Here is a 21,817-nt window from a genome sequence, read left to right as displayed (position 1 = left end):
TCCTTGGAAAGATCCCATATCATTGTAAGGCACTGGACAAGTGTAGAAGTGGATAAATACTTTATTTGCTAAACAAATTAATAATGTTCTTGCTGGCAAGTAGAATGTTTATATGTAACAATTAAATAACAATACACTGTGATAGATAACTCAAAATCAAAGGCAGCTACATAAAGAGTGCCTTGATGGCTCTTAACAGCCAGACTATATATAAGGGAAGGATTTCAAACTGTTAAATATGTCAGGATTATTTGTTTGAAAATAAGCAACTGTAGACACACTATGTGAACCATATGATCAATATTTTCTGAATGCTATATTGAAACACCTTGATAGATTAACCACAATTTAACATGGAATTAGATTAAATGGAACTGAGTCTGTAATAGGTAATTAGAATCTTCAAAACCACCATTATCTATGAGGCACAACATCAAGTCCTGTACATTAATATTGCAGGACTGACGGAACTCACTTTGGCAAATCCACTTCTTCAGACAGGAAGTAAAAAAATAATCTTGATATGTAACTAGTCACAAAAAAAAAAAGAACAAAAAATGCTGAACTTCTGTAAATCTACTTAAGTCCATTCATTATCTCCAATATTGATAAAAATTTGTTTGCACTGGAATTGAAGATGCTGCAGTTTTCCAAAATGGCTTTAGAGAGAAACTAAGTAAAATAAAACATCATCAATTAAATGTAAGGAGGAAAAACTAAACTAAAAACTGCAAAAGGAAGTCTAGGGTTTTCCAGATAGACTTCTTCTCTAAAAATGCATATAAAGATGATTTATACACCGATGCCAAATGCTCATTCAAAATTGCAGAACATCTAGCTGTGCTAGGGGAAAATAACACATTTCAGGTTATTCTTGAAAAATTTAGGAGTTATCTTTTCAAGTTCAATCAATGAAACGAAAAATGTGCATGAGGGTCTGGCAACGTCCAAAAATTAGCCAAGCCTACCAATTCAGCTCCACAAGCCAACACCTAGACTTTGGTTGTTTGTAGACAGCTGGTTGATCTGAAATCAACTCTTTAGGTGATTTTTTTCCTGCCTCCCTAGAACCTAGAACATTTACCACCTAAGCCAACTTTACACAGAGATAAAGATTTTCATCTTTTAGTCAAAGATCTATTTGGGTCCACGAATCTCTGTAGGAGAAGTAGCAGGGCTTTTGGCACATGCAAATTCTTGCTGAGTTTCTTGGCTTGACACTAAGTGTAGAAATAACTGATATTGGACATATACATAAAACTGATTAGACTGAAAGTTAGGAAGGTAATATCCAGCTCCTGGACTTCCAAAGTGAAATGTAAAAGAATGAAAGGGAAAGATAGCAGTGGCCTTCAGCTGGCCTACCCACATACTCTCACCTTTATCCATTTCAAGAATATGATAGACATATTTTCAAGCTAGGAGCTTCCTGCAAGGGGTTAGAAATCAGAGGAAACAAGAGATCAATAGCCTAAAGTCATTCAGCTCTACTTCCGCCCTTACTATCTGAAACATTTGTCTATCTTCATTGCATAGGTGGAATTTTACCTGACTTTATATGCATTTGCTGAGATCTCTGCGCTGTGCACCCTCTGCCTTTCAAGATTCAACTAGGTAACATGCATTTTGATCACATAAATACTAAATAAATATTATGAGACAAGCACCAACTTTTCCTTCTGCTCTTGGCAGCATCCCAAAAATATTTTGGTTCATTGCTTTGGAAACATGGTCAGTTCCTAGGAAATGGTTAAGAAGGTACAAACAAGAATAAGGGAGACTTTCCCTGGGCTTAGGCTCAGAAACACGAGTTTAAACCCCAGAGCCACCATGACATTCTTTGTGACCTTGGGCAAGTCATAGCATAATTTAAGAAGTATGCATATAAAAGGAACTTTAATGGACATCCAGTCTAGGCCAACTAGTTATTTAATCACTTGAATAATATCACAGAGAAATCATCTTCAGTCTGATGCTTAAATGTCTCTAGTGAAAAGAATTTTCAACTCAATGTTCCTTAGTTTCTTCATCTATAAAATACCTGCCTCACAGAGATGTTATGTTGAGGGATAAAAGATAACTAGCTTCAGAATGCTGCCTATATAATATGATAAACAGTATTTTAAAATACGAGTAAGATCAAGATTGGGGTATTCTTTCTAAATAGCCAGATAAAGCCACTACAAAGAGGTAAGTACTGCACGTAACAAACAAATACACAATCTTCATTTCCAACTGCTTAAACCCCCATGGCTACCTTCATCTAAGATACTTATAGAAATTAAATTTACTACTTTTACCTGAAGAACAAAGGTATAGTTTGCATGGCCCTGGTTTCCTATTTCCCTATAGATATTTTTTTTTCCTTGCAAACATTTCAAGATAAAAATTCAAAACCCCAGAGTTCTGGAGGAAGCTTGCTCTCTTTCAGCCAAAACAGGCATCTGGTTTCTACAATAAATGAGATCATAGTATCCTCACTCATACTGCTATAGATAAGAACCTGTCAGCATTTTCATTATAAAACCCTCTCTTCTCTCTGGCTTGAGAGACCAATCAGCAATTTGCTGGGGAAATAGCTCCAGCAAAGGGCAATGCACAAGGCTCAAGCATAGAGAGAAAATGTTTTCATTTTACAGAACTCAAGAAAGGTTTACGTGGGAATTAGGCAGGCTAAAGAATCCCAAGGAGCATTTCTTTTGGATGGTCATTTGGCCTTTTAAGTAAAGAAAATAAGGTTTACTAATATTTAAAACAATATTTTCTCAGGCAGCAGATGTTAGGAAAATGGTTATGTAGTTGAATACCTTCAGGCACCAATACCTCTGATAACAACAGTTATCATAACATACACATTATTCAGTCTGTGCTCACGTGGAAGGTGCTTTGGGGAGTGGAGGCATCCTCTTGCAGACTCTGAGGTAAAATCATGGGAGTGTGGAAATTTATGCCAGCACTACTTCAAATAGGAGAAAATGATATATATTAATATTAATAATATGCTAGTGATGATAAATAAAACCTTCCCTAGGAAAGTGATGGCACTTGGTGAATACTCAGTGAAGGTGGGTTGAATATAGTTAATAGCTGATATGGTTCACACAGTTAACTCTTTTCTTTCCCACTCTTGAGTCTTGGTTGTGAAAGTGAAAAAGTTTTTTTCTCAATTATATCATATTATGCTAATACAAATAAAAGTAAAATGGGAAGGGGCAAAAGAAAGAAAACTAATATTTATTTAATGGCTACTACATGCCAGACATTGTAGTAGTTGCTTTCTTATTTGACTGGTATAATAAAATCACTAAATATATCTTATCTCCATTATATAATGAGGAGACTGAAGTTCAGAGAAATGAAAGAGCTTCTCCAAGGTCACAGAGCTAATGGTTCAGTCACCCAACCAACACCTTTTAATGCCAACCTCTTCCTCCCAGGACTTGTTCCTTACTTCTATGTTTGCCTACCCAAAAGCACACTCAGGCTTAAAACTCACCCAGGTATCTCTGCTTGGTCCAGCTGGTAGGATAGGGTAAAGTATAATCTAATATTTCCTTCCCTCTCTTCCTCCCTTCCCACTTCTATCCAATGAGAAGGCATACTTTCAATGTCACACCACTATTTTCTGATATCTTGTTCTTTCAACACTTCCAAAAAAGTTTTGGACCGTAGAGATGAATGGTAGATTTGAGTCCATGATCAAACAAACTCTTTTTCCTTTCTGACCTAGTAAAAGGCTTTAAAATCCCAGACTAAGTTTGATTACCTCCAAAGAGGTTTCTCTAACTATACCAAAAGCAATCATTGATTCTTTTGTCCTCTCATTATCTGTATCAGGGCTCCCAAACCTACTGAAGTATGAGACTATTTTTAAAATATTAACTATTTTGTGTACTCTCACTTGATGTGAAGAGATAGTATCCCATAAGGATCAATGGCTTCCTAAATCAATCTATTTTGAGTACTGTATAAGTTAATTCATATTAAGTCCTTAGAATAAAAATCCTGTGGATGGTGATTACCCAAAAAAGGTTAGTCCAACCTGTTCTGTTGGTTGTTTTTATCATATGTATTCACTAGCCAAACAGAAAGGGTCCCAAGGCAAGGACTACCTTCCTGTGTTTGACTCTTACCCTGACACACCCACTCTAATACTAAGCATAATAGACATGATCAAGAGGAGCTAGAATTTTATTAATGGACAAGTATAGCTATATTTCTCCAAGTGGAGAATTTCACCAAACTGTAATGTGAACAGTTGGAGACATGGCACCAGGAGAATAATCAGTCCCCTACTCTTAGATAACAAGCCAATTGATATGCTAGTAGCTACCATCATATTTGAGATCTTATTAAAGTGACATCATTAATAATTATTTTATGATATCATTATTTGGGATGTAATGCAATGATTTCATTAATCCCTGGCTAGTTTAATCCAAGGGTCCTCAACCTATGGTGAATAGTATAATTATTTCATTATACATTACAGTGTAATAATAATAGAACTAAAGTGCACAGTATATGTAATGGGCTTGAATCATCTAGAAACCATCCCTCCTGTCCCAGTCTATGGAAAAATTGTCTTCATTGAAAACAGTCCCTGGTGCCCAAAAGGTTGGGGACCACTGGTAATCCATAATGTAGGTATTAAGGCAGTGACAATGCATTGGACCAGCACTTTAGAGATTATTACTATTTTCTGTGTGCTCATTCATGAAAATAGTTTAAACCACCTTAGGAACTTGAACAAAACTTTAATAAAGATAATGTAATGAAACACCATTAAAATAATGTATTTTGTGTTAGGAATTACACACAAAAATTGATGTCAAAAATATTATCTTATTTATAAGGTTTCAGAAGCCATTATTTAGGATAATATTCTTATTCTATTCAACCTAATCATTTAAATTAAAATAGTAAAATTGTTATTGTATTCTTTATCATCACTGCAATGTACAACCTGTTCACAGTCTGACAAGAACATTCATATATGTCAGAAGAAAGAGCGAATAAAATAGCTTTGAATGTTTTCTACTGTGGCACATATAGAAGTATATATGGAAGTATAATCTATGGTTTATAATGAAATAAGTCCATGACCTTATGAGAAAACAACCGTAACTGCAACAAGATCCCCATGGCATTGAAATTCAATTATATTTATCATCTATTAGTTTCTTCTTACCTTACTAGAAAATAATGACTTACTAGTGATGACATGTCTAGGCATCTCACCCCAGATACTAGTGGTATTAGTCAGGGTTCCCCAGAGAAATTGAACCAGTAGGAGATATACAGAGATATATGTTTATATGTCTATCTCTATCTCTATATACCTATATCTTCCAATCCATATATATACACACATATATATGAAGTGGTTACCATGATTATGGGGGCTAAATCCCAAGATCTGTGATCAGGAAGCTGGAGACTGAAGATGTGTGCTTCCAGTCCTAGTCTAAAGGCCTGAGAACCAGGAAAGCCAATGGCATAAGTTCCAGTATGAAAACACGCAGGCTCAAAACCAAAGAAGAGCCAATGCTTCACTGCACGTCCAAAGGCCAGAAATTGTTTACACTTCAGCTCAGAGCAGTCAAGTAGGAGGCTTTCTCTTTTACTCAGCCTTTCTGTTCTGTTCAGGTCTCTAATTGGTTGGATGAGGCCCACCCACATTAGGAAGGGCAATCTTTACTCAGTCTACCAATTCAAATGTTATTCTGATCCACAAACAACCTTGGGAATATGCCTAGAATAATATTTGATCAAATGTCTAGATATCCCATGGCCCATTTAAGTTGACACATAAAATTCAGTCCCACCCCAGAGTAACACATTGAGTAATGCCCAGTCTAAACGTCAGGGAACATGATCTCTAGGAAGTTTGATAACACAAGAGGTTCTCAAAGGCAAACTGTTAAAGGAAAATGACAAATAAACTATAACAAAATGCACACCATTTAGTTTTTTCACTTGTACATTCAGTAAACATTTATGACCATCTCCATCACTCACTCATTCATTCAACAAATATCTATTGACTGCCTTCTATGAAGCAGGCATAGTTCTATTTACTGGATCTTCCAGTCACTGGGCTAAATGAATATAATATGGCCTATGTCCCTAAGGAGCTTACAGTTTATATGGACAAACAGGTAAATAGAATTTACAACTGAATATTATAAGGAAGATACAAGGATTAAGGATTAGCTGCTATAGGAGTCCAAAGGCAATTTAGATCAGAAGGAATTGGTGGTAATATTTACCATATGAACTTTGGAACTTTACTTGGATATCCGTAAGTAAGTACAAGACAAAAGTCTTCATAAAGTCTAACATTTTTCAGGATCCTGAATTCTATGACTCAACATTTCTTTTCTGTGAACATATTTTAATAGCTGCACAAAAGTTAACACTCATTATTTTTTGATATTTAGGGTTTTTCTCTCAAAGTTTCTATGATTAAAAAAAATATTTAAAAGACCTTGAACTGGCAAGTATACATTGTCAAAGAGGACACAAGGCCCATGAAGCCTGCTTGTTTGGGACATTCAGCACCTGTTTCACTCATTGGCTCATTTTTCATTTTCTCTTTCTGGGTCAGGCTTAATCCAGAATTTTTGTTTGGTGTAAATTATATAAACTTCTATATTCTGCCTTTTGTAGCATTAAAATACTTTAGTAATGTGTTGGCAGGTTAAAATACACCTCATTTACTGATGGATGAATTTCAATGTGCTTGACTAAACACTATTCAGTTGACTGTCAACAATCTCAACCTTTTTCACCAATATGCAATGTAGTTCTTAATAAAATGGAAGAAAAAAACATGAATGTTTACCACATCCGAGGCATCGTACTAAATATTTTCATGTGATATCTCACTTAATTGTTATAACAGTCCTAAAAGAAGGGTGTTATTTTTCCTGTTTTTAACAGATAAAACTTGTCAGTTTCTCTTTTCTCACCTTGATTCCCAAAACTACTAGTTCATAGTAAGAAGTCATGGCACAGAAAGAATAACATTGAGTTAGAAATTAGGAGACCTGGCTCTGGGACTTGCTATTTGACCTTGAGTAAGTCACCTCCTGTCTATATGATTTAATAACCTCACGTGGAAAATGATAGTGTGAATACTATTAGAAATAGTATATTGAATCAAACTCCTCTCAAAAGAAATAGCTTGTACAACAAGGCTGAATTCTCTGACAAGTGTACCTTGCATTCATATTCAGGTGTGTCCCTGAAAAATGTGTGTATATGCAAATTGACTTATAGCTGAAAGGCACTTAAGTATAGGAACCTACTATTTGAAAGAGTACTACAGTTATTTTGGGAATAACTGTGTTGGCTCTAGATCTAACCTGCTTAGGTTCAATTTTGGCTCTGCTACTTAGGAGTTTTGTGACTTTAGGCAAGTTACTTAAACTACTCATGCCTCAGTTTCCACATCTATAATATAGGGATAACTACCCATCTCAAAGGCTTATTGGGAGGATTGAGTTGACATTTGTAAAGCATGTATGTGGTGCACAATAGTAGGTCAGTGTGTGTATGAAAACTATTTCAAGCTGAAGAGTTTTATGACATATAAAGTAACTTGTGGCAGTGCAAATTTATGCAGCCATCTTTAAAATAAATGCAGCAATAACCATCAAGCATCAAGCATCTTAAAATAGTTTAAAAATCTGATTTAGTAATTTTACTTATTCTATCCTGTCAAAAGGAAATAATTTTAAACCCCCCGAAAACACTTATTCCCCAAAATGTCTATTTTATTTTACTTTTAATGGTAGAAAATTGGAGGTGGAAAAATTTAAGTATCCAAAGATAATGATAGTTCACTGTTTTTCAGCTATTAAAATATGTTCACTGAGTGTAATATAAATTAAAATATTCAAATGCAAACCCAATATGATTACAACTACATTTTAAAAATAAGTTATGTATATGCCAACAAAACCAAAATAATACCAGGAGAGTAGGCAAATATACACTAAAATATTAACAGTTTTTATTTCTAGTCCTCTGAGACAAGAAGTATTTTCTAAAATTTGTTTTCTTTCTGAGTTTTTGTCTTTTCTAATGTATTTCAATGAACATATATTACTATAAAATAAAAACAACACACCAACATTGTCAAACTTTGGCAATATTCAAAATATATACATACAGAAAAATTGTTCTATCAATGGCAAAAATACACATAGTGATATATCAATTGGTGGTTCCTCTTTTATAACAAAGTTAGCCACATTTAAATAAACAAATGAGCAAAGAAAACTAATTCTCTGTCACAGAGACTTCCTAGGCAGGAAATGGAGGTCTGGGAGGGGTGGAGAAAGCCAGAGGGTTCCAGGGAACTGTCCATCAGGGAAGTGCTGACAGGTCCTCTGATCTTGGGTGAGTGTAAGAGCAACCTCTGGAGATTGGGAGCCAACAACTCACTTCTTTCTGTTTCTCCTCTTTCCTCCCCTCTTTCCCTTCCTATTATCCTGTTCTGTTTTCCTTCCTTCTGTCCCTTTCTCCGTTTGCCTGATAACTGTGAATATTGAAAGAAATAACACTTTTAAAACACCTAAATACTGCCTAGATGTTTAATAAAACTAAATTCTTCACCCCTTTCCTTTATTTCTTTGCATCTCTTTCTCCTTTCAGTTCCCTTTTTTCTTTTTTCTTTCATTTTAATATCCTCCTTACTCCCCCTCTTTCTTCTTTTGGGAGAGTCACCATATAGAATAAAGGAAGGTTGTTTTCTACCAAATGATTTCTTTCCTTTGAGGGGCAAGGCTCTTTATGAAATGTCCAAACATTCATTGGGAAATAACAAGTTCCAGGACTCTACAACATTTTCAAGAACTTTTCCCTATCCTAATGCACCAAAGAGAATATTAAAGGTAACTGATGTGGCCTAAGGGCTTGATATTTTGATTCAGTTAAGCTGTTATATTAACAAATGACTATTAAAAGAAAAAGAGAAGTTCTCTAAAGTTTTAGTCGTATTTCCTTTTTAAATTGCATATATTTAAGGTATACAACATTATGTTTTGATATACGTAGTGAAACGGTTACTATAGTCAAGCCAATTAACATATCCATTATCTCACAATAACACTTTGTGTGCGTGTGTAAGAGCAACTAAAACCTACACTTTCAGCAAATTTACAATATACAACACTATAGTCCTTATGCTGTACATTAGCTCTCTTCTACTTATTCAACCTACATAATTGCAACTTTGTGCCTTTTGAGCTACATCTCCCTATTTCTTCCCCACCCCTCATAACCACACTTCTACTCTCTGTTTCTATGTATTCTACTGTTTTAAGATTCCACATACAAGTGAAACCATGTAGTAATTCCTTTATTTCTCTGGCTTATTTCACTTAGTATAATGTTCTCTAGGTTTATCAATGTTGTTGCAAATATTTTAAGGCTGGATAATATTCTCTTTATAGAATGTGTGTGTGTGTGTGTGTGTGTGTGTGTGTGTGTATGAAGAGAGGAGAGGCGGGGGGAGGTACCACAATTTCTTCATCTATTTATCTGTCAATGGACACTTAGGTTTTTTCCATATTTTGTCTATTGTGAATTATTGTAAATAATTCTGTAATGAACATGAGAGTGTAGATATCTCTATGAGATGCTGATTTCACTTCCCTTGGGTAGTGAAGGGGGACTGCTGGGCCATATGTTAGTTCTGTTTTTAATACTTTTAGAAACCTTCATACTGTTTTCCATAATGGCCACACAAGTTTACATTTTCACCAAGAGTGTACAAGGGTTCCCTTTTCTCCATACTCTTGCCAACATTTGTTTTCTCTTGCCTTTTTTATTGATTGATTGATTGAGGCAGAGTCTCCCTCAGTCATCCTTTGTAGAGTGCAGTGGCATCACCAGGGCTCACTGCAAGCTCAAACTCCTGGGCTCAAGCGATCCTCCTGCCTCAGCCTCCTGCCAGCCTCCTGAGTAACTGGGACTATAGGCGTGTGCCACAACACCCGGCTAATCTTTCTATTTTTAGTAGAGACTGGGCCTTGCTCTTACTCAGGCCGATCTCGAACTCCTGAGCTCAAGCTATTCTCTCACCTCAGTCTCCCAAAATGATAGGATTATAGGGGTGAGCCACTGGTGCCTGGCCTCTCTTGCCTTTTTTATAACAGCCATCCTAACAGTATGAGGTAACATTACATTGTGGTTTTGATTTTCATTTTCCTGATGATTATTGATGTTGAGCACCTTCTCATGTACCTATTACCATTTTTATGTCTTCTTCGAAGAATTGTAAATTCATGCCCTTTGCCTATTTTTCTAACATGAGTCATATTTCAATAACATCTTCCTTTAAATTAAAAATGCAAAGCAAAGGAATACTTGTAGATAACATTATAGTTTATAAAGTACTTTTGGAATATTAGGAAAAATAAAAAATATTCCACCTTTTTATGTTTGTGTGTTTTTGCCTTGGAAATTTTGGCCAGGCAAAGACGAGAGTAAAAGTACGGGGTCACACAGGCACTGCTGACCTTGGATGCAGCTATGGACAAGATAAAGGAAAGAGAAATAATGTATAGGCTGGGCCTTGAAATTACATTCAGAACTTGGATCCTTGCAGGTGGAGAAAACAGAGGTAAGTGAGGGTAAAACTGATGGTTATTTTATGATAATGACATAGAAAGTACTTTGAGGGAAAAAACATTCTCCTAGAAATCTTCCTTATCCATGGAAAGTCCATTCCCATAAAAAGCCTTGTATATATGGTAATAGCATATGGACTGGGGCAAAGAGAGGACTGATATAATAGGAACACTTTTTCTGGAACAATGGTATTTTGGGTTTTCTCATGAGAACTAAGGTGAGGTGGGACTGTGGTATCCTGTATTTTAGGGAAGGAAGTGGAATTACTTTCCTCAATAGACTTGGAATTCCTGGAAGAAAGGAATGGTGTCATACTTACATTTGTATCTCTAATGCCTATCACAGTGCCAGGGATAGAGCCTAGCACAGACAGTCCATACTTATAGTCATAAGTCATATCGTCAGTTAACTAAGTTGAATAACAGCCAGGATGGAGCAACAGGGGCCTAGAAATGGCAAAGTGACAAAATAAAATAATTTTGAGTTTCTCCCTTGAAAGCTCAAATTACTCAGCATCCTTCAAACCATTACTAGGTTTGAGATAATAAGGACAAACAGTTTCAGTGTTTTTGAAACTGATAGTCTGGCCTACATATTAACATGGTTTTACACTTTGCCATATGAAATATTTTCCAGAAAAGGAAATACATATCCACCCTATTAATCTTATTTTATACTTATTAGATAATGTTGAAATGACTACATGTTTTTGGAGGCTCCTTATTGACATTGATGTCTCCATGAGGCTTTTATTTTTCAATAATTATTTACATTTCACTTTCATGCTCAAAGAGCCCACCAAAATTCTTATTTTATATTTTTTCCTTAAATAAATATTGCAAGTAATACAGTCATCTGTCATATCATTTGACTTTGAGAACACAGGGGACAAGAGCTGTTCATTGCCATGTCTCTAGTGTCTAGCATTCATTGTGTATTAAATGAATATGTGTTGATTGAATGGAAAAATAGTATCAGTTTTTCATCAGTTTTCATAAATACACTTTACTTTGTGAATGTTCTATCAATATATAAATGGTTTCTACATTTAATATAAACAGCATAGAGCAGAGAAAAGTAACTTTTGGAAAAGTAATGATTGAGCTCAAAGATGAACAACTTATCCAAAGAACTATGTGAAAAGGTTTCTCCTAGAACTGATGATCCCCTCTCAGTGGAGCTACGAAAATAGTCAAAGCCATATAAAAGCAACAATCATATTAAGTACTGCATGTATCTCATTAAAATTTTATTTCTCATAATCACATAGTAATATGTAATGCAGTAGTTATTACTATGCCCATTTTACATATGAGGAAATTGAGACTTAGAGAAATCATATATATATATATATATATATATATATATATATAGTAAGTATAAAATCTAGTTTTGAAACCCAGGCCTGTCCAAGAGGCAAGTTTTCCACATTATGCTCTGTTGTCATCCATCAGCTAGTGTTGACAAACTTCACTAGAGGAAGGTTAGAGTGGAAGGTTCTAGTATTCTTTCCATATCTAAAATTCTAAGGTGGGAGCCTTACATCAACCATTCTGTAATTAGCCATCTGTTAAGTATGGTAATAATATAATAATTGATCCCACTATATGGGGCTTTTGAGAAGTATCTTATTCAAGTACTTGGCAAAATAGGATAGGATATACCCTCTAGTAAAAGTATGATTTAATTTTCATAGAGCATTAATTTATTTTCCAAAGAACAACATCTACCAACACACATTATATAGATGTTTTACTCTATTGACATAAATCTCTCTCACAAAGTGAATGAGTTAAACCAGAACACTAAAAGGAAGAGAACTTAAAGGAAGTTAAACTAATTCCCAGCCTTTAAAAAACTGTGTATGCTTGTAATTATTTCAATCCCCTCTAATACAGCTTAAAAATCAGGGGAAAACATAACAGCATAAAAGAAACTTCTTTGAAAATGAGCTTGAAGGGGTGAATACATATTCAACAACATTCTCTACACCAATTACTTATTTGATTATTAGCTTGTGTTTAATTTCCCTTGACAAATAATTCACCTTTGTTAATAATCATTTATCACTGAAAAGCAATTCTCTTAAGTTCACTGGAATGGATTTGAAACAGTAACCATTGCTAAGATGCTACTATAAGTGCAGTTAAAAGAGAAAGTGGATAGAAACATGAGAGAGGGGTGACAGTTTGTGTGGGAGGGGACCTAAGTAGTTAGTTATTGGTGCTGTTCATTCACATACATCTTTCTGACACTGATGAACAGACAAACCTTCAATAATTCTAAGTCTTCTTTGGGGGTCTGAAAAGGGGCATCTAGCTACTATTTAGTACAAGTAACTTTTTTTTTTTTTACCTAATCCCAAGGTGCAACCTATTATATTGAGTAAAATAAATAAATAAATAAATAAATCTCTGGCAATAACTTTATCATTAAGTGATTTTATGAAAGACATCATCAGAGAATGTTAGAGCTTGGAGGTCTCAGAGATCATCTCATCCACACCCCTCATTTTATAGATGAAAACCTGAGACCCAGAGGAGAGAGAGATTCTCTAGGCATAGCCAGTATGGGACTCACAATCCTGATTTCCAATTTTTCCTGAAGCCTACACTTCCTCTGATCACTGTCCATGAAGTTCAATGTGTATGTTTCATTAACTTTACTGCCTAAAGTGTTTACCAGCTGTCCAATCCAATGCCTGGTGTTATCTTCCAGAACAATAGGGTTAGTGTGATATTTATTCACTTAGGGAAGTAACTTTTCAGTTAATTTCATATGAAGCTCTCTTTCCTTAGAGAGCCACCAAAGTGTGGCACAAAGAGTGTTTTATATAAATAAATTGGATAAATCCACCAGCTTTTCACAACGAAAAGAAGTGAAGGTTTGTACCTCAGAGTAACAGGGCATGCACTCAGACCATTAATGAGCTAAAACTGTTCTAACACCAAGCTCTATGCATCTATACATCTTTTTCAGGGAGTGCATCATCAGGTCCAACAAAAAAGTGCCTTTAACATATTTCAGACAAGGAGCAATGAATGATAACCTGTTTTAAAAACCTTCAAACCTCATTTCTTTGGGAACACCAATCACCTTTACAGAATCTGGGGTGGGACAGTTATTCGCTACAAACTTCACTGAGTAACTGCGCCACCTCTTGATAAAATTTGTTTGTTGATTTCAAGTAGATTGTATAAATTCAGAGAAAACACACACAATTGGGGACATGAGCCTAGCTCCAGATTTTCTGTCTAAAATAAAAATAAGCTCCTCAAATTTAAAAGTGCCAAATTGCAAACTGATGCGTTTAATTTCGTCTGGGATACATCTACCACCCTAGTTACTCCTGCCGGTTGGCTCAGTGGGTTGGGGCTCCAGGCCACGGTAACATGAGATGAGTTCAGGAGCTCCCAAATCAGCGGCCAGGAGCCTAGTCACTAGCTAAATGCATAACGAGATCCCAAGCAGAGAGCCACTCAAGGCGCCTCCTTTCTGAGCCGCATCTGCTCTTGAAACCTCTGTATATTAGAGACCAGGGTCCTGTCACCACCGAGTTATAGCCCAACATAGGACGCCAGAAAATCGGTGCGCTCTCCTGGCCCCCAACCCAGCCGGCTCCCAGAGAGGGCAGAGCAGTCGTAGCTTCTGTCACTCTCCCAACAGGCAGACACATAAACAAACAACAAAAGGAATTGTTCTCTCCCCGGAGGGAGGCAACATGCATTAAAAAGACATGAACCTCTTCCTACCTTGCATCCAAACATCAACGACAAAGTGTTGTTGGTGCAAGCAACTTTGCAGTGGCAAATCATTGGTGTAAAACAGTCAGGGTCCTTAACAACAGGGGACATTCCTTCCGGGCTGCGGCAGTGGCAGCTCGCTGGGGGACCCGAACACGGCGCTCTCCCGGCACATGGAGCGATAGCCTAGACCGAGCGGCCGCTTCGATCGCTGCCCCCTGCGCCCCGCGTGGCCATCCTGGAGCCCCGGTGGAAGCAACGCTGCGGCCAAGTACCAAGCGTCTCGGGGTCTCCCTTCCCTAGGGAATGAGGTGTGGGGGGAGGGACAGAACCAAGGGTTCCCCCCCAACCCTATGGTGAATTTAGGGGAGGTTTAAAAAAAAAAAACATAAAAATAAAAGGAAGCGAGGCGCTCAGAGGAGGGTTCAAAGGAGGTGGGGCAGTATTAGCATGTAAAAGGATGTGCCCGCCTACTCGCCCCAGTCACACAAGATTGTCATGCGAGCTGAAGGGGGCTGAAATTATTCCCTCCGAAGGAGAAAAAAAAAAAAACTCATACTGCAGCTCTCCCGATTTGGTAAAAAGCCAGTGGCTTGCTGCAATCCAGAGTCACCGTGGGGGAGCGCTGGCCGGGCAAGTGGGGTGGGAGGGAGGGGCCGAAAGAGGGAGGGAGCACCGTGCTCTCCAGCCTAGCCCAGCCTTTGGGCGTTCTCGGTGCCACCAGAGTCCCTGGCGTTGGAGCATGGGACCTCCCTGCGCTGCTGTGGTCCTGAGACCATACGTGGTCCCCATCGCTACTGCTGCCCGAGTGTACAGGACCTAGAGGCCGAGCTCCCGGGAAGGGGAGGCCGACACAAAATCCTCCCAGGCCACTGATAAACAGCGTGCCTGGCGGAATGGCTAGGAAAGAATCTGGGGTAGAAATGGGCTTAAAATGGTTTCACTGGTGCCCTACGCCCTTGACTTCTGGGTCAGCGAGCCTACTCACTCCCTGGGTGGTAGAAGCGGCCTCAGAACCATTCTTTTCAAACTCAAAAAAGAAGTGTCTGCCCTCTCCCCACCTTGATGTCTTTGAGGCTCCAAGAAGCCCCAGAAGTATTTATGTTGTTCCGGAAGTATGAATGACAAGACTGATGGATGCTTTATTGTGTTTTTCTCTCTTTTAACTGAGGCTGTCAAAATTGCAAAAAGACCAAAAAAAATCAGCATGTGCTGGCACAGCTGCAGAATTGCTTATTGAAGACACATACACACAAAAAATGTGATAAGAAGGGTGTGGGGTAGGAAGTGGGTAAAACTAGCACTCTTTGGGTGCCACCTGGGAGCCTGGCACTATGCCTCACAGATGGTTGGTGGAAAGAGAGCAAAACATCGGTTTGGAATCAGATTCTGGCTCTGGTGCTGGGTGCGGCTTTGTTTAAGTCATTTACATTATCTGAACCTCTGTTTGCTTATCTGTGAAGTGGGGCTATCAATCCCTAACCTACAGAGGTATCATGGAGACAAGTTAGAAATGGTGAACAACACATTCCTGTGGTAAGCGCCAGTACTTAATGTACATTTCTTATTTCATGTCTTAACCTAAAAGGTAGATATTATTGGATATAATCTTTCTAGGGTAGGAAACTGAGGCCCTTAGGATTATATCAGTTACCCAAATCATACACTCAATAATCCATGAAGGTTAGGGTCGAAGAAAAGTAGTAGAGTTTAAAAACCAACATTACAAGAGGCATCACACACTTCTCCAGAAATATGTTCCAAAGTGCCCAGATTTATTTGGGTAATAAATGAATGTGGTAATTCCAAATGTCTCTTTCTAATTGGGCATTGAACTCAGATCCCACCTGAAGTATACAGCAATAGTATAGCCCTAAATATCCATAGCAAACTCTGTTGGAATCACATCCTCCTGATGCAGCTCCATCAAAATACCAGACCACTTATCCTCTAAATTAATAAGAATCCCAATATCACTATAGGCTTTGTCCTTATAAAGTTTAAATATGCTGGTAAGAACAAAGAATAAAACAACTTACATACCATCAAGTCAAATGCAGTGCCTTATAAACTTTCTTTCACCTACCCATATCCAAAATATCTTACCCTCCTCTCCCAAGTTAATGGAAAACAAACCTGATTATGTCAGAATTCTCTGGGATGCTTGTTAAAAATATGGATTATTAGGCCAAACCTTAAATTCTACTTCCATAGGCCAGGAGAATGTCAAGGAATCTATATTTTTAATCAGTCCCTTTGTGAGAGGAATGTAGGTCCTACCTATGAAATTAAGACCTCTTTCAAGGGAAATCAATATGGAACAAAATAGGAGCAAAAATCAGCATGAAAAGACCTTCAAAGTTCAGTTAAACTTGGTTCTAACTGAAGACGGCAGCCATGCCTCAGGCTTTGGGATTCTTAAACTAAGTGCAAGAGCCCTTATCTAGTTGATTTCTCTATTAGGAATCAGGGTTGATTCAATCTAATGACTATCTGGAGGTTTCTGGGACTCAGGAGGTCTAATATACATGTACTTAAACATACTAGGTCACATTTTGGGAGCAGAACTCTGGTCTGAGGCTTCTGTGGAACTTTGAAGTCACGTTTCCAGATTAAGTGTATTCCTGGGCATTTTATTCATTTATTTTACCATAAAATGTGTGATTGTGTGAGCGCATCCACCTACAGAACATCTATAATTATGGCTGTTTTTTCCAAAACAGAATAGATTCTAAAAAAGTTGTACAATATTTCCCTTATTCATTAGCCTATAATTTGGATTTCAAACACTGCAAAAGTATTGTATGCTCTATATTGTGATGTTCCATTAATATCTAACACAGTCTTTCCCTAATGAATTAGCCAAGCTAAGACTGACCTCCTATTCTAGGGCAGCACTAAAGGCTGCTATGTTCAAGTTATTCCCCATTTTACAGTTTGTGCTGGTTTAGATTGATAAAACCAAATGAAAAATACAAAGCAAAATGTGTATTTAATTTCCTTGATCTTTTATGTTTAATTTTAACCCAATGAGTTAATTTCTCTATATATTTACATACACACACAGATGCTATCTGTTTATGTGCATTTGATAAATACTTTTCTTTAATTCTTGTCTCTCAATAATAGCTCTGGGGTGAATTGAAGGGGGGAATAAGGGAGAAAGTGGTTTCCTTGACAATGCATTCCATAGTTACAGCCAGAAACTGCTATAGTTAAAAAAATGAATTACTGTTACCTTAAGATATGTTTGGTTTGAAAAACACTAAGTTGAGAGTATGCTACATGGCGGTATACTGTGATATTTTTAGGAGGAGACATTACTAGGGGATGCAAGAAGGTGATGCATTCATTTTAATAGTCAAAATAACCACCCTTAACTAGACAGTCAATGATTGGTAACATTAACAGTTCTTCCTAATAATCATCACTTTTACAAAATGACACATTACAACTACATAGTAGTAAACATTTTTTCTAATGATAATTTTCTTCAAAATGAACTCATAGTCACAGAAAAACAAGATTATCAATAAATGTGACCAGGGTTTAGTTTTAATATTTTATTTATTGTTATTATTATTCTTAATTAGAAATTGGGACAAAGTAAGAGGCATTAGCTAGTTACTCACTTTTTCTTTCTTTGCTGATCCTTTTCATAGCAATTTTTAAATAAAAGTCGTTCATGTTGGGAGGGAAAAGAGTACCTTGGCCATGGTGCTCCTTTCTACTGATTGTGACTTTGAGCAAACCACTCAGCCTCTCTGAGCCTCAATTCCCTTATCTGTTAATATTAAGATGAAATGGGTATACAAGGTCATCTCTAAGATTATTTCCAATGCTTAAGTTCTCTAAATGGTCTTCCAAATACAAGTTTTTATTCATGTAAAGGAAATTTGAGAAACCATTTTGTTCAGTCACCTGACATCAGAAAATATACTCTTCTATACTGCTTACTATTTGTTTTTTGTTTTTTTTTTTTATTTCAGCTCTTCATGGGGGTACGATAGCTCAGGTTATATACATTGTCCATGTCCTGCCCATTATTTGATATGCACTAATATCATCCTTGTTATGTACACTGTTCTAAATTCAGCACTGTGCTAGAGCCAGATCCTACTAATGAGAGCTGATTATGTGTAACTCTTTCCAATTCCCCATTCAGTGACATCATGCTGGTAGCTTTGAATCAGCCATGAGAGAGTATTTACATCACATGAATTGGCAAGTACTGTTAATCAAAACTTTTTTCTTTAGAGAAACTTTCACCAGCATAACACTGATCTAAGTACTTCATCTACACTAACTGATTTAGTCATTACAACCACTCAATCTTACAAAAAAAAGGAAAGTGAATCACAGAGGGATTAAATAACTTGCCCAAAGTAACAAAACTGGTATAATACTAGTCAGCTAAATGAATAAATTAACCAAAAAAAAATTGATGGCTTGCAACCACAAATGTTTATTTCTTCATCATGTTAGACATCCTTCATAGTTTGGCTGTTACTCTAGTCCTTGTTGTTCCATGGACAGAAGAGCAGCCTCTATCAGGGACATGATGTTCTCATGGCAGAATGAAAAATGATCAATGGCTGAATGTATAGTAGCTTTTAAAACTGCTGTTCAGACATTAAAAACTGCTTACATTTATTAGCCAAGGAATGCCATGTGGCCAACTTGATGACAGAGGGGTGGGGAAAGACAACCTTTTCAGAGAGAGGAAGGAGAGAATATTATTAATAATAATACAATAGACCACAGCTTATCTAAGTGATAGAATAGGGATTTGAAGCCAAGCAATCTGACTTGAGGATCTAAACTCTTAACAAGTAGGCCATTGTGCCTGTCACTTACAGCTAACACATCCCGATTTTTTATCTACTTACCATAATAGTTTGTTACTTAGTAACTCTTTGAGAGAATTCTTCCCTATGACTCATATAAAGAAAGCAGAGTAAACTTAGAAAACATATGAACTTTTGAGCCAATAAGATGCACTAGGTTTTGCCATTAATAGCTGTGTGATTTCAATCTTTAAATCCTTTTTCCTCTCCTCCTTTCCACTGGAAATTGAAGTCCACTTATTCTCATTTAATCTTTAATAGAGATGTTTTCATGCAAGTGTAACACAAACTTTTTTTTTTATCTTTGAGGTTCCTGAAATATGCAAGGCAGAGAAGCATATGAGTATGTCTTTCTGCCATCAATGAGTTTCCAAAGAGGTTACTTTGAAATAAGAGCTAACAGTAGCTCTTCCTAACAGTAGGAAACCATATATAATCAAGTACTAAGAAAAGTATTTAAAGTCTGTAAGAATACTTGACAAATCTAGTTTGCTTCTCTAAACTACCATTTCCTGTTCTGTAAATAGGTAATATTGCTATCAGACTGCTATAAGGCTTAAATGAAATAATGCATTGCAAAATTCCTGTTACCCTTATCTGGTTTGTGCTAGCACTCAGTAATTTGGAGGGGCTTTGTGTTAATTTCCTAACTTTGTAAAATAAAAGTTAACAGGAAAGAATAAACTTATGAGACCCACTCAATATGTACAATCTCTTTATACTGAACAATTCTAAGACTTTAATCTTTGTTCACAAATTTTACTCTCCCAATGACTCTCTTCAGACACTTGCTCAGCTCCCCATGCCCCTCTTACTGAGGGACACAACTGCAGTGAGGTTTTGTCAGGCCCATAGAAATTGACTCTAATATCCATCTTGCTTCCCCCAGAATTGTCAATTCTTTGTGTTCTCTGTAATTTCTGAGCTCTCTATATCCATTCACCTGGCTCCACGTATAGACTCCCTTGAACTAGTCACACATGATGATTGGTTGGCCTTTATTTACTTGATCTTTACTTGAAATAGTTTTCTTGTTTGGTTGTAGTATAAATGATTAGCCAATAAATGAATGAATAAACGACAAATAAATATGGGAGCTAAGCCAGGCTTCCCACCTAGGTCCTAGGTGAACTAGATTGTACACCGTTGTTTGTTGATGCAGGCCCCCTTCCTGCCACCTCCTAGTAGGAAGGAGTTCACCCTTTATGGGGGAAATACAAGCATATTCATTTTGAATTGATTTTGAAATTTTGTTTTAGCAGCAAGGGCTTTGAAATAATTACTGTCCTCAGCTTTAATAAAGCAAGAGAAAAGTTTGCCTTTAAGACTTCTCATGACTGCCACTTTCATCCTTGTTGCCATTTTGAAAAAGCAACTCCAAAACATCACCCTCTGTACTAACTGTTAGAATTTCTTTAGAAGCAAAATTCAAATAAAAGAGAGCTCTTCTTAGGTCTTAAATTCACCAGATTTGATTTCATTGTTGAAGAAATAAAATTTGGGTCTTGAGTTCCAGTCTTAGTTTTGACACTTTCTATGTAACTCTGAGTCGGTCACCTAATCTCTCTGACAATTAATTTGCTCATACGCTAAAAAAGAAGAGGAGGTTGTTGAATGATTACACTTATATCACAGGGTTCCTATGAAAATTAACTGAAATACCATATGTAAAAGTATCTATCAAAGTACCTAGCACATATTAATAACAAATGCTTGAAAATATTCTTCACTTGCTTTTTTTTTTTTTTTTGAGACATGGTTTTGCTCTGTTGCTCAGGATAGAGTACAGTAGCATCATCATAGCTCATTGTAACCTCAAACTCCTGAGATCAAGCAATCCTCCTGCTTCAGTCTCCTGAGTAGCTGGGACTACAGGTGAGCATCAACACACCCTGCTAATTAATTAATTAATTATTTTTTGTAGAAACAAGGTCTCACTATTACCCAGGCTGGTCTGAACTCCTGGCCTCAAGCCATCCTCCCACCCCAGCTTCCCAAAGTGTAAGTTCTTTTATTCATTCATTCTTTACACATCAAAAGTAGATAAGAAACTTATTTAAAACAAATTTCAATCAAACACAGCAAAATTCCTGTGGAATCACTAATTCTATTTTTATATTCTGCTTGTCCATCTGTAAAACAAAGGCAAAATGTTCATTGTCAAAAAAAATATACTAAATCAGAGTTCAACTTTGAGAGCAGCAATTCATGGGAACACTGACAAAAACATGGTTCATTTTAAATGGCTTTATATTGCCATTGTGTGCTTCTCAAATACAAATAGATTTTCCTTGTCAGGTGCTTTTCATCTTAACAATAGATGGCTCTTCTAGCTGCAAGAACTAAATGAGGTAACTGACTTACACCAAAGAACTCCACTCTGTTATATTGCAAACAAGGCTCCTCAGCTAATCATACCCAAACTAAGTCAATGAAATAATTGCTCCCCTAAAACTGTGAAGACTTTATATTGCTCTTAAAATCTCCAGCTACACAGAACAGATTTAAGATTATGACATAATTATCTCTTTTTCTTCTACTAAGCTGCAAACATGATGGTTAAAGTCTTTGATGGCACCAAAC

General features: G+C 36.7%; 1 protein-coding gene across 5 annotated transcripts in view; it reads right to left on the bottom strand.

Moving 5' to 3' along the window:
* DLG2 (discs large MAGUK scaffold protein 2) overlaps positions 1–21,817 on the bottom strand; it is a 1,739,579-nt gene that overhangs the window by 1,075,043 nt on the left and 642,719 nt on the right. Inside the window, exon 1 of one of the 5 annotated variants that reach the window (XM_045557230.1) lies at positions 14,397–14,498. The exons of the other annotated variants lie outside the window; for them this stretch is intronic. Within the exon in view, the coding sequence (XP_045413186.1) occupies positions 14,397–14,498 (102 nt within the window). Of the gene's footprint in view, positions 1–14,396; positions 14,499–21,817 lie in introns of those variants that run through there. 5 annotated transcript variants of the gene reach the window in all.

This window comes from Lemur catta, chromosome 7, assembly GCF_020740605.2.
Source record: "Lemur catta isolate mLemCat1 chromosome 7, mLemCat1.pri, whole genome shotgun sequence".
Lineage (NCBI taxonomy): Eukaryota > Metazoa > Chordata > Mammalia > Primates > Lemuridae > Lemur > Lemur catta.
This window is presented reverse-complemented; position numbering and strand designations above follow the sequence as displayed.